Source organism: Excalfactoria chinensis, chromosome 5 (assembly GCF_039878825.1).
Source record: "Excalfactoria chinensis isolate bCotChi1 chromosome 5, bCotChi1.hap2, whole genome shotgun sequence".
Lineage (NCBI taxonomy): Eukaryota > Metazoa > Chordata > Aves > Galliformes > Phasianidae > Excalfactoria > Excalfactoria chinensis.
Window position 1 is genome coordinate 46,098,098 of NC_092829.1, and position 12,122 is coordinate 46,110,219.

At 60.8% G+C, this 12,122-nt stretch overlaps 2 protein-coding genes across 2 annotated transcripts; one reads left to right on the forward strand and one right to left on the reverse strand.

Annotated features, from left to right (window-relative positions):
• Positions 1-42: 42 nt before the first annotated feature.
• Positions 43-5,900, forward strand: DTX4 (deltex E3 ubiquitin ligase 4). Its single transcript, XM_072337659.1, has 9 exons — positions 43-468; positions 2,081-2,792; positions 3,546-3,607; positions 3,683-3,844; positions 3,920-3,981; positions 4,142-4,294; positions 4,841-5,002; positions 5,256-5,345; positions 5,667-5,900. The coding sequence occupies exons 1-9, from the start codon at positions 258-260 to the stop codon at positions 5,898-5,900; spliced, it is 1,848 nt and encodes a 615-aa protein (XP_072193760.1). The 5' UTR covers positions 43-257.
• A 2,654-nt stretch (positions 5,901-8,554) lies between these two features.
• Positions 8,555-10,769, reverse strand: MPEG1 (macrophage expressed 1). Its single transcript, XM_072337657.1, has one exon. It carries the CDS (start codon positions 10,720-10,722, stop codon positions 8,560-8,562), a length of 2,163 nt encoding a protein of 720 aa, XP_072193758.1. The 5' UTR covers positions 10,723-10,769; the 3' UTR covers positions 8,555-8,559.
• Between the last annotated feature and the right edge of the window lie 1,353 nt (positions 10,770-12,122).

A 12,122-nucleotide genomic window follows, 5' to 3' on the forward strand; every position in this document is an offset into this window, starting at 1 on the left:
GGGGCCGCGCGGGGCGGGCGGTGCGCGGTGCGCGGGCGCTGCGATGCGGAGCCGCCCCCCGCCGCCGCCCGCCGCCGCCGCGGGCCGCTCGCCCGGGGAGAGGCGCTGCAGTCCGGAGCGGCGCTGAGCGGCCCCTGGCGGCCCCGGGGCGGGCAGGGCAGGGCCCCGCGGAGCATGCGAGAGCCGGCGGGGCGGGCTGCAGCGGCCGCGGGCAGCGGGAGGAGGCGGCGGCGGCGGAGGGTCGGGCCGGAGGAGCGATGCTGCTCGCCTCCGCCGTGGTGGTGTGGGAATGGCTGAACGAACACGGGCGGTGGCGGCCCTACAGCCCGGCCGTCAGCCATCACATCGAGGCGGTGGCCCGCGCCGGGCCGCGGTCGGGAGGCAGCGTGGTGCTGGGCCAGGCTGACAGCCGCCTGGCGCCCTACATCATCGACCTGCAGTCCATGCACCAGTTCCGCCAGGACACCGGTGAGTGAGCCCGGCCGGCCCGGGGCCGCCCCCGTTCCCACCTTGCGTCGCGCGGTGCCGCCCGGCCTGGAATCGCGTTGCACCGTGCTGCCGGGCCCGCGCTGCATTGCACTGCCCGAGCCGGGTTGCGCCGCGCCGCCTCTCCCGGTCCCGCGTTGCGTTGTGCCGCCCCGCTCCGTTCCGCGTCCCGCTGCCCGCCCCGCGGTTGCGCCGCCGTGCCGCGCTGCCTGCTGCTGCTCGCCGAGCCGTGCGTTGCATCACGCTGAGCCCTGGCTTTGCCTCGCACGGCCTGACCTGGAATTGCACAGCTCTGCTCCTCGCCGTCTGCCTGCTCCCTGCTCCGTGCCGCTGCCCTGTTGCAATCGCAGCCTTTTGCACTAGTGCTGAGCTGACCGGAGCCTGCCGACCGCTTCTGTTCCCTGCAGACCCTTCCGCTGTGTGTGGGGCTCTCCCTGTGTTCCCCTGGCCCTGTGGGGTGCTGTGGGGACAAATCGCGCCCCGGGGCACGGCAGGGTACAGGTGGGGCTGCAGGGGGACACCAGGTGGGGAGCACGGGCAGGTGTTGGGCAATCCCCGAGGGCTGAGCGCAGGTGTAGGAAATGTGGGGCACGGATGTGTGGGTGTGCCCGGCACAGCGGTTTGTGCCCCTTCCTTCCCCCGGCAGCCCCTGCTTGGCCATAGAAAAGGGATGGCAGCGTCCCTCGTCCCCAGGCGGTGTCTCCCGGTGGTGCTGCCTTCTCCGGCAGCCCAGGGCTGGTGGGAACCGTGGCCCGCCCGGGTGCTCGGGGACAAGGGACCTTTGGTGCCGGGGGACAGCATTCAGCGCCATGTGTCTGAGGGCTATTGTTGCCCAGGGGAGGAGGCCTGAAAGGGGAATTGTTCTGCCTCTCCCCGGGTTGCCGGGGATGTCGGTATTTTGGGTCATTAAACAGCTCTGATTTGGGGGGGTCGCGACCCTGGCAGGCCCTGAATAGCTATTGTCCCTTTTCTTCCCTTGCTGAATGGGAGGCCAGCCGGCCCGGCGGCCGGGGGGGGACACGCCACTTTCCCACAGTGCCGGGGCCGCCAGATGCCGCATGCCATCGCTGCCGCCCTCCTCGCCTCGCGCCGGATTAGGATAAATCACTGCGTGCAGCGAGGCCCCGCTCCCCTCTGCTCTCGGCACTGCTTTGTGCAGGCAGCTTTTCCCCACCAGGTGCCCCCTGTGCGTGATGGGGCGGCGACCCGCTTCTCTGATCTCCAGCCTGCTCGGGGGGGAACCCGGTCTGGCATGGGAGCTGATGGTAGTAGTGGTAGGGGTCGGGATTAAGGGGGACTGACATTCCTGTGGGCTTTAGGGGGACACGTGGCCGGTCAGAGCAGGATGATCGTGTTCTGCTGCCGTGCCAGGCGGGACCTGGCTGAGGTGTGCTGTGACAAGCCAATGGGTGTCACGTAGGTGCTGGGATGGCCTGGGGAAACTGAGGCACGCTGTTCCCGTGGCGGGGTGGGGACAGTGGCTGAGTCAGGAAGCTGTTGTCCCAACACCAGTGAGGCCGGTCGGGGCAGTTCCATTTGCTCCCTGCCCACAGGCTGCTGCTGAGTTCTGATGAAATCTCTGTCCCCTCCACAGGCACCATCCGCCCCGTGCGGCGCAGCTACTATGACCTGTCCTCAGCACCGGGCAAAGGTGTCGTATGGGAGTGGGAGAATGACAGCGGCTCCTGGACTCCCTACGACATGGATGTGGGCATCACCATCCAGCGTGCGTACGAGAAACAGCACCCCTGGGTGGACCTCAGCACCATCGGCTTCTGCTACGTGATCGACTTTGCCACTATGGGCCAGATCAACAGGCAGACCCAGCGCAAGCGCCGCGTCCGCCGCCGCCTCGACATGGTGTACCCCCTGGTGTCGGGCACCCTGCCCAAGTCGCAGTCCTGGCCGGCCAGCCCTGGGGCGGCAGCGGCCCCCTCGGCCCCCGCCTGTGCCTGCCCCCAGTGCCTCCTGGTGATGAGCGTCAAAGCTGCCGTGTCAGCTGGCGGCCTGGGGGCTGCTACCCTGCAGCCTCGCAAAGCTCCCCCTGTTCCTCCCGTTGCCCCCAAGGCTCCGGGTGCCAAGGTGCCTGACGGCACGGCCACAGTGCGTGGATCGCTGAAGCCTCTGGGCTCACAAGGTGTGCGGTGGCAGGCAGCCAGCACGCCTGCCCTGAGCCCAGCCGGCCCTGCCCCAAGTCCCCCCGGTGCGGGCAGCAGCAAGGCGGCCCGGCCCAGCCTCGGCACTCTGAACCGCAGCCACCTGCAGCGCCTGGCCATCGCCCAGTCCCGTGTGCTTATTGCCTCGGGGTGAGTCCATCTGCGCGTGTATGAGCGAGTTGTGGGGAGAACAGGGGACCGCATCCCTGAGCCGTTCAGCATGGTGGGAGGGAGGCCTCAACGCTTCCCCATGGGCAGAGGGCTCTGCTGGCAACTCGCTCTCCCCATGGACACCCCTGGTTGGTCCCTGCGTGGGAGGGGGGGCTGGCAGCACAGAATGCCCTCCTGCATCTCAATGAGGAGGCTGGGCTGCTCTTTCTTCAGTTCTTTTTCTGTCCCCCACCCTTCTCCTGCCACAGAAAATCATTTAGGGCCCCGTGAGAAGGGGTGCTTCCCCACCCTCTGAAGACCATTTTTTTGTGGTGGGGTGGGGGCCGCTCAATGCGCTGTTTCTCCCTTTTGTCTGCTTTGCCGTCGGCCTCCTGTCACAGCCTGGCCCCTTTCCTTCCCTCTGTCCTCCCCCTTCCCTCTGTGCTCCTGACCCACCGGGAAACTTTCCCATGGAAGAGAGCCCTGACGCGGGGTGGGGGGAGCAGCTATGCAATGGCTGTAGGAGAATGGAGGGGAAAAAAAAACACCGACCTAGCCACAAAAAGAGGCTGTGAATGGTTTGGAGACACAGGCGGAGTTTCTAAAGAGTGAGAGAAAAGGCAGCAGCAGGGCGGGGGGCACGGGGCAGGGTGGGGAATTCTCTCCTTCCAGCCAGGGCTTGCTTGGTTGCTTGGGAAACTGCCGTCTGGTGCGGGCAGCAGGCCATGATGTGGTCCTGTGCTTTCTCTGCAGGGTCCCCACTGTCCCTGTAAAGAACCTCAATGGCTCCAGCCCTGTGAACCCAGCTCTGGCAGGTGAGGATGGCCCCACCAGGAAGGTCTGTGGGGGTCTTCCTTATTCCTTAGTGCTGTTTTGCCACCCCCCATTAGGCATCACAGGGATCCTGATGAGTGCGGCCGGGCTGCCTGTCTGCCTGACGCGGCCCCCCAAGCTGGTGCTTCACCCCCCGCCTGTCAGCAAGAGCGAGATCCAGTCCATCCCCGGCATCTCCCACACCTGCCGCAAGACCACCAAGAAGCAGGCCAAGAAAGGTGAGCCCCCTCCAGCCTTCCCACCATCCTGGCTGTGGGACCACCAGCCCTGCTGACTCTCTCTCTGTCCCGCAGGTAAAGCTCCAGAAGAGGTGCTGAAGAAATACCTGCAGAAGGTGCGGCATCCGCCAGATGAGGTGCGAGCAGTGGGGCTGGCTTGGGCTGTCCGTGGGGTGGGAGGTGGCAGTGCCCCTGGGCTGTGCTATGTGCCTGCAGCCTCTCCTTGTGGCTCCTCTGAAGAGGGGCTGCATGCCCTGGGCATGGGTCAGCAGGCCCTATCCACCCCTCTCCCTGCAGGACTGCACCATCTGCATGGAGCGGCTCTCGGCACCGTCCGGCTACAAGGGCCCTCAGCCGGCCGTCAAGCCTGACCTGGTGGGGAAGCTGGCCAAGTGTGGCCACATCTTCCACCTCCACTGCCTGGTGGCCATGTACAACAACGGCAACAAGGTGTGAGGCTGCAGCCGTGAGGGCCTGGACCCCTAGCTCGGTATCCTGGGTGGCCCTGGTGCATGACATAACCACGTGTCTCCATTAAAATGATCCATGGTGGGCAGATCTTTGCTGGAAACGCTGAATCACAAACTGGGCTTGTATGGCTGTTTTGTTTCCCCACTGTGGTTCCTCTCCTCGCTTCCCTCCCAGGGCTGGGGAGGTGACCTTTGGTCGGTGCACACACCACCACTGCTTTTCCAGCTGCAGGTGGACTTCTGAGCCCTCTGCACAGGGCTGTTTTGTTTGGCATGCCTGGGAAAATGCATTCCACGTTGCTTAGAGATTGTTTTTCTGCCATCTGTTTCTCTCTCTCTGCCAATCCAAAACAAAAAGCAGAGGTAGGGCTCGTCAAGCTGATGAGGTTCAGACCTCGGGTGTTTCGTTCCAGTTGGTTTGCAGGCCCTCCCAGTCCCCTCCTGCTTCCTGAGTGCCTTGGAGATGTCTGTGTGTTCGTGCTGGGTGGTGCCGGGGAGCACTGCTTTCATTACTTCTCTCTCTCAGGATGGCAGCCTGCAGTGCCCAACCTGCAAAACCATTTATGGGGTGAAGACGGGGACACAGCCCCCAGGGAAGATGGAGTACCACATCATCCCTCACGCACTGCCTGGCCACTCTGACTGCAAAACCATCCGTATCATCTACAACATCCCCCCGGGGGTGCAGGTACGTCCCGGGGAGTGCCCTGGTGGTGAGCCATCCTTGTGGGGACCCGCAGCCCTGCTGCTGCTGCGTCACTGTGACCTAAGGCTGGGGGTGGTGGTTTTAGGGCTGCTGTTAGAGTGCAGCTGCTCTGGTTAAGCCCCGTGTGGCAGCAGGTGGCTCTGCCTCTGATGGAGTTTCGGTGTTTTGTTGCACCCAGAGTGTGTTTTTGAGTTCTAAAGTGTATTTTATTTTTCTCTTCCATTGTATGCTGTAGGGACCGGAGCATCCAAACCCGGGGAAGAGCTTCACTGCCCGTGGCTTCCCACGGCACTGCTACCTGCCCGACAGCGAGAAGGGCAGGAAGGTGAGAGGGGTTCAGGCTGGCAAAGCATTATTGTGAGGGGGAGAGGGATGGGAACAGGGATTTGGAGCATGGATAAAAGCAGGCTTGGCTTTGGCAGACAAATCTGGGTGAAGCTCTTCCTTCCCTGTAGCCTGTCGTGGGTGTGCTAGAGAGCTCTGCTATTTTGGTTGGTGTGAAACAGCGTGGGATGGGACTCTGCTCCTGGGATCTCTGGTCAGCCTTGGTGAGGGTTTGCCTGGCTGGTCAAGTGCTGAGCAAAGGCGGGTGCTGCCTGCAGCTCCTGTGCCCACCTTGCTGCCTGCCCTGTCTCCCCCTCCCCAGGTACTGAAGTTGTTGCTGGTAGCCTGGGACCGGCGCTTGATTTTTGCCATCGGGACCTCCAGCACCACGGGTGAGTCAGACACGGTGATATGGAATGAGATCCACCACAAGACGGAGTTTGGCTCCAACCTTACCGGCCACGGTTACCCTGACATCAACTACCTGGACAATGTCCTGGCTGAGCTCGCAGCCCAGGGCATCACGGAGGAGAGTCTGGCGCAGGAGAAGGACTGAGAGTGATGGTGGGGAGGCCACGGCAAGGGTTCCCACTGCTGTATCCAAGGATAGAAGCCACCAGTGAATCCCAGCTGGGGCATTGGGAGGGCATTGGGAGCAGCTCCAGGTCAGTGGCGATGTGGGAGGGTGTCCTAGGGCTGTCCCCTCCCTGCTGGCAGAGCCAGCTGGTGCTGCGAGCCACAAAGGTGACCCTGGCCTGGCCGTCCCCAGCAGCCAGTCGCTGCTGTGCATTATCCCACACAAATGTTGCGTGCTGCTGCCAGGGCTCTGTGGGAGCTGGGGAGGGCAAGCCAGGACCCTCCCCTCCCTAATTACCCACGTCCCAGCCTGACTTGGTGCCCCCTGATACCCATCTGGGCCTGGGACCGCATCCTGGTACTGGGCAGTGGGTGGGAGCTGGGCTGTGGGGTCTCTGGCTGTGGCCCTACCTCATCCCTCACCCGTCTCTTTGTCTGTCTGTCCTGTCTGGCACATCCCGACTGGTCTTCTCTGTCCACAGAGGTTGGGGGCTCTGGTCCATCTCGACCGGACCCCCTCGTCCTTCCTCCTCCTCTTGGCTGTGTCTGAGCTGTGCCCTATGGGGTCCCATTGTCTGGGCTGTCCCTGTACTGGGAAGGGCTTGGAGGGCGGTAGGAAGCTGAGCGTGGGGGGGAAGCATGTCTCCCATCCCCGCTCCCCCCAGTAGTGGGTTCCTTGAACTGTTCGTATGGGGGCGTCCCCGTGTTAAATTTTATATACCTCGTGTTTTGGGGGTTTGTCGTATATATGTACATATAGGTGGTGGTGGTTGGGAGGTGGGCAGGGGAACGTGGTGCTGTGGCCAAGCCTGGTGGTGCTCTGGATGTGTGGGGGAAGGGGGATACTGACCCAGAAGGGCTCAGTGTCTCACAGTGGAGCTGTCACCCATGGATCTCTGTAAGCAGGGGTAGATGAGAAGCCATCACCTTCCTGCTGGATTCCAGCCGTGTCCCATGGCTCAGGGGTCCCTGCTGAAGTCTCAGCGGGGTGGACGTTAGCTGGCAGTGTGTTGGCGCAGTGATTTTGGGCTGGGCTGGGGGGGTTGGTGTGCTAGGGGGTAAGTGTGGCTGGGGGAAGGGGAGGGGATGGGGTTTGCATGGCAGCTGGTGGCCTCCACTGGACCCAGGGACTTCACAGGGCCTCTTGGAGCCACATGGGGTGGGAACAGTGGGCCCTGTGGCTCCAGGGGGATGCTTTGGGGAACGTCCTCCCCACAGGCTGTTCTATGCCCTCCGCCTGATCCCATCCTGTGAGATACCCTGGCTTGGTGAGTCGGGCTGGAGCTCTGCCCAAACTGCCCCTGTGTCTCCCTCCCCCCCATCATTGTTCCTTGTGGGGTTGGGTCCTCGTTGTCCCTTTTCTTTAGTCCCCTTCTGGTTTTCCTTTGGGGTTGGTTCACCCTCCGTCCTGGGGGACGGTGGCGTGGGAGGGATCCGTCCTGATGTGCATCACTCTGTCGTCGTTGCTGTTTCTCCTCTCCCCCGTCCACGGGGTGCATCGCCGCCAGCTGGCTGCACCCCAGGGCATCAATAAAGCGGATGGTGGAGGAGTGCTCACTGTCCCTATGTGGCCTGGCCTCTCTGTTGTCTTCTGTCCGTCGTCTGTGTGACCAGGCGAGGGAGCGGGCACCCACAGGGAGGGCCAGGCACCTCATCCCCCCCCCATCCTTCCCTTCCTTAGCATGGACTGTCATCTTCTACCTCAAGGGAGAAACCCTCTGTCCCTAGGAAATCCCCTTCTGGGCAGCTCTGCAGCAGGGGAACATCATGATTTCTGCATGACTGCACCCGAGGTTGCCCTGCTGCAGAAAAATCTGAGCTGGAGCTATGCAAAACCCTCATGTGATCCGGGGGAGGGACAGGGCCCCCCACCCCCAGGGTGCCAGATTGATGACTAATGTGACACAGCTTTTTAACAACGTTCTTTTTTTTATTATCATTATTTTTTTAATGCTGTGTTGCCTATGCAATTATTGGCTGGCTGAAATAAAAGTGATCCGTGCCTCTCTGCATGTGTGTGTATATCTATCACGATAGATATACATGGAGGCGCGGGTGGCCCTCCTGTTCCTGTGGGTGGGAATAGGTGCTGGGCGTGTGCAATAGCTGGGGGACTCTGGGGGGAGCAGGGTGTTTTCCAAGGGGTTGGTCCCTTAGCCAAGTGCTTTTACATGCAGTGAATCTCTGCGATGGACTTGATTCTACCTGGTGAGTCGGCAGGGGGGGTTTGCATGGCTTCCCCTTGCTCTTTGAGGTTCTTTCGGGTACTCCAACAACCTCAGAAGCTTTTTGATGGGCACTGGATTCCCCTTTTCCAGGTATGGGGAGGAGGAGAGGGTGGGCATGGCCTGTAGTGGGGTATGGGGACTGCTTTATCTCTCAAGCAGCAAAGCTGACTGGGCTGACGGAGAGATGTGGTGGTGGGATGGCCCCAGGCGGTGGCCTCGGAGGTTAATCAGGAGGCTTGGAGAAGGGGAAGTGTGGTGGAGCCCTGCAGGGTACTGGAGCTGCAGAGGGGTGAGCCTGTGGTGGGAATGGGGTGATGTGCAGGGGCTGGTGCTGCTGCACAGCTGTGCCTCAGGGAAAGGAGTGGGCCAGGGGCTTAGCCTAGGTTAGGAGCGCAAGCGGCTGGGCAATGCTTATTCTGTGAGCCCTGCTGGCTCTTGCTGGTGCCCCTCACCCATGTTCACTGCAGTGCTGTCCCCTGGGCTCTCCACAGGCAGCCTGGCCCTTTCACCCATAGGCAGGTACCCCCTTCTCCTGTACCTCCAGCGACCGTAGCAGACCATTGCCAGGATGGTCACAAGCCCCACCACCACTGCTGCAGTCACGCCAGCCACCTCACCCCCCGTCAGTGCCCGGCCCCTCACCATCTCTGCTGCCTGCTGGATCTCAATGGGCTTTGCCAGCCGCCACGCGCGGCCCGTCCCATCCCGCACCCAGGCGCTCTCCCCATCCCCACTGCTCACCAGCACGGTGTCAATGGCTGGCAGGTTGGTAGGGGGTCGGGTGAAGGGTGGTAGGCGTGCAGGTGGCAGCGAACCCTCTGTGAAGATGCCAGCCTGGACGCAGTACTCCACCTGGCAGCTGTCGCTGATCAGTGCCAAGTGCTGGCTGAAGCCTGTGGGGCAGCGCTTGGCATAGGGGTCCTCGGCAGTACCCTGGTGCTGACCCCCTAAGGGGTTCCCTGTCTGGCAGCTGAAGAAGCCCCCGAAGGGCACCGCATACTGGCTGCCTCCTTCATAGTCCTGACTCACGCACAACCTGAGGTCATCGAAGAGCTTCAGCAAGAAGTAATGTGCAGGGCAGGACTGGGCACCGGTGAGGGGGTTGATGCTGCGGCTGCTGAACAGCCCCCCAAAGAGGTAGCCCGAGTCTGGGGGCACTGGGCCACTTGCGACACACCAGTAAGCTCTAAATTGCGCCCGGGAGAGCCAGAAGACATCCCTGCACACACGATGGCAGAAGATGCCCAGGGTGCACTTGTTGTGGCACTCCAAGTGGCTGTGGCCTTCCTCCCGCTCCTGCATGCCCAGCAGCACGGGTCTGTAAGAGGTAGGACAGGAGAAAGCCCCGGTGAGGGGGTTTTTCTGCTCCAGTACCCGGCACAGTTCATTGGTGTCTGGGCCGGCCAGCCCGGTGCACTCCTGGAAGGCTCCCCCGAAGGTGAAGTTGGTCATGGTCCCTGCACAGGAGCCGTCGTCGGCATTGGCGTGGAAGTTGAAGTTGGGTGAGGCAGCATCAGTGCAGCCAGGGTAAGTGTTGAAGGTGTAGTAGCGGCGGATGGCCATCTCCACACGCTTGGCCAGCTTCTTCACCGTGGGGCTGGGTAGCTCTGGCAGGGTGCTGGGGGTGATGAAGAAGTACAGAGGCAGCCCCGAGCGGTCAATAGCCACCAGCTGGTTGCTAATTCCCTCCTGCCAGGTCTTAAGGGTGATGCCTGGGTAAAAAGGGGTCCCGCCGATGCTCTCTACCCTGGAGTTGGTGCGGTTCTCCAGGTACTGCTTGGTGAAGGCAGAGCTGGTGCCCTGGGACTCCTCAGTTTTCACATTGACTATGCTGTGGAAGGCCACAGCGGCTGAGGCGGTGATGGAGCTCCGCTTGGCCCAGCTGTCCTTCAGGAAGGTGTCCTTGATCTGATCTTCCTGGACCAAGCTGGCTCCAGCATCTACGGAGGTGATGATGTGGGTGCCATAGTTGAGCACCAGCACCTCAGACAGAAAATCAGCCATCCGAGTCTGGTTGTTCTCCAGGTGGCTGGCAATGGTCAACAGCTGCTTCTTGAAACCCTTGTCCAGGCCTGCTCCTGGGTCAATCTTGGCAGTGTAAACCAGGTTCCTGACCTGTACGCGAGTGATGATCGCCTTCTCCTGCACTTGGTGGGTCTTGGCCTGCTGGAAGTCATAAGAAAACTTGCCGTTGATTGCAGAGAAGAGGGACAGTTCCAGGTTGATGGAGGCAGAGGTGATGCTTTTGTAATCCTTCCAGGACTCAATGATCTCAGAGTTGATGTCCAGGTTGCTCTGCTTGCGAGGAATGGTAAAGATGTCATCTGGGATGATGTAGGACCCATCTTCAGTGGTCTTACACAGCGAGTAGCTCAGATCTATGACCCTGCCCATATCTAAATTCCTGAGGTTGTCCCAGCCTCCCCCAGGGAGGACTTCTAGGCTTGGGAGCTTCAGGGTCTTCTTGCAGTCCTGAAACCCCACAGAGGACAGTGGCTCTTGGGGCCGCTCGACCTCTGCCACTGCCATAGCCAGGGCCTGGGCGAGGAGGACCACCCTTAGCACCCAGACCATGGCTGAAGCGCTCCGGACGTCCCACTGGTGAGGATGTGTCTGGGGAAATGAAGAGGAGGGGGTGCAGCTGGTGGGTGGTTCCTCCTCTCATGGCTGAATTAAGAGAAAGGAAAGGAGAAGTGAAAGCTGGTGAACGTGAGAAATGGCTGAGTGGAGATGACTGGGTGAAGGGCAGGAAAGCCTGGAGCTCACTGCCTCCCTGCAGCAAAAGCTCCTTCTTAGTGTGGAAGCTGCTCTGCTGGGAATGAGATGGGGAGAGCTCTTTTGCTGGCATCCACATGGTGCCACCATGTGCATCTCACTTCAGTGACTCCCTCCCTTCACCCCAGCTCTACCATACCCCACAAGGCTCTGGCGGGTCTAGAGGAGACTTCCCACTGCCCCTTGCAGCCTTCTGTATCCCATCCCTGTCCTCCCCTCAGTTTTCCGGGCTGGGAAGGGCACCTTCTGTGTGGAATTGCATCATAGCTGCATGCTTTGGGTAATAAACAGTTAAACCTGTTTCTGCTGCAACAGCTGCTGAAATAACCATGGCTCTTTCCTTATGGACAGGTTCATTTCCCCTATTTTTACTGGTTAGTTCCCCTTCCCGGGATGGTTCTGGTAGAGAATGGGGCTGTAGTGATCAGTGTGGTGAACAGCCAATGAGAGCACCTTGTCCCTCACCAGCAAGAAGAGCCTGTCTCTGCCTCTTTAATGCCCTCCCCATCAGCTGCCTTATTCCACAGAACAAAGAAGATCTCCTCAGGCTGAACAGTCCCAGATTCCTCAGCCTTTTCTCATAGGAGACAGGCTCTAATCCATCACATTCGTGGTACTTGGTTGGACTCTCTCCAGGGTGTCCACCTCTCTCTTGTACCAGAGAGCTCAGAGCTGACTGAGCTCTCCAGGTGTGTCCTCATCCATGTGGAGGAGAGGAAAAGGATCATCACTCCTGGCCTGCTGAGCTGGGGCTGCCATCTGTGGAGGGCTTCAAGACAAAAGGAATCCCTGGGCAACTGGGCATTGAACCTCCAAATCAAGAGGCTGGAGATAAAGACCCGCAGAGATGCCTTCCCAACAGAATTGTGGGCAGTGTGATTTTACGGTCACATCTGAACGGGGTGAAGAGCCCAGAACACTGAAAGCCTCCGGGCATGACACGGAGCCATGACATCAGACATCGCTGGTGCATCCCCACCGCCAGGCGTGGTGCTTTGCTGTGCTGCCACTGCTCTCTGCTGGCACTGGGACAGCACAGCACTTCTAGGGCCAGACCATTTCCTGGGCTGGAGAAAACTAATGCTATCCCAGCAAAAACCAGCAGAATATCCACCACAGTTCTATAACATCTGCATCATGCTCGGGTTTTACACTTGAGAAAATATCCTCATGAATTCCCACCACCCTTCCCACCCATT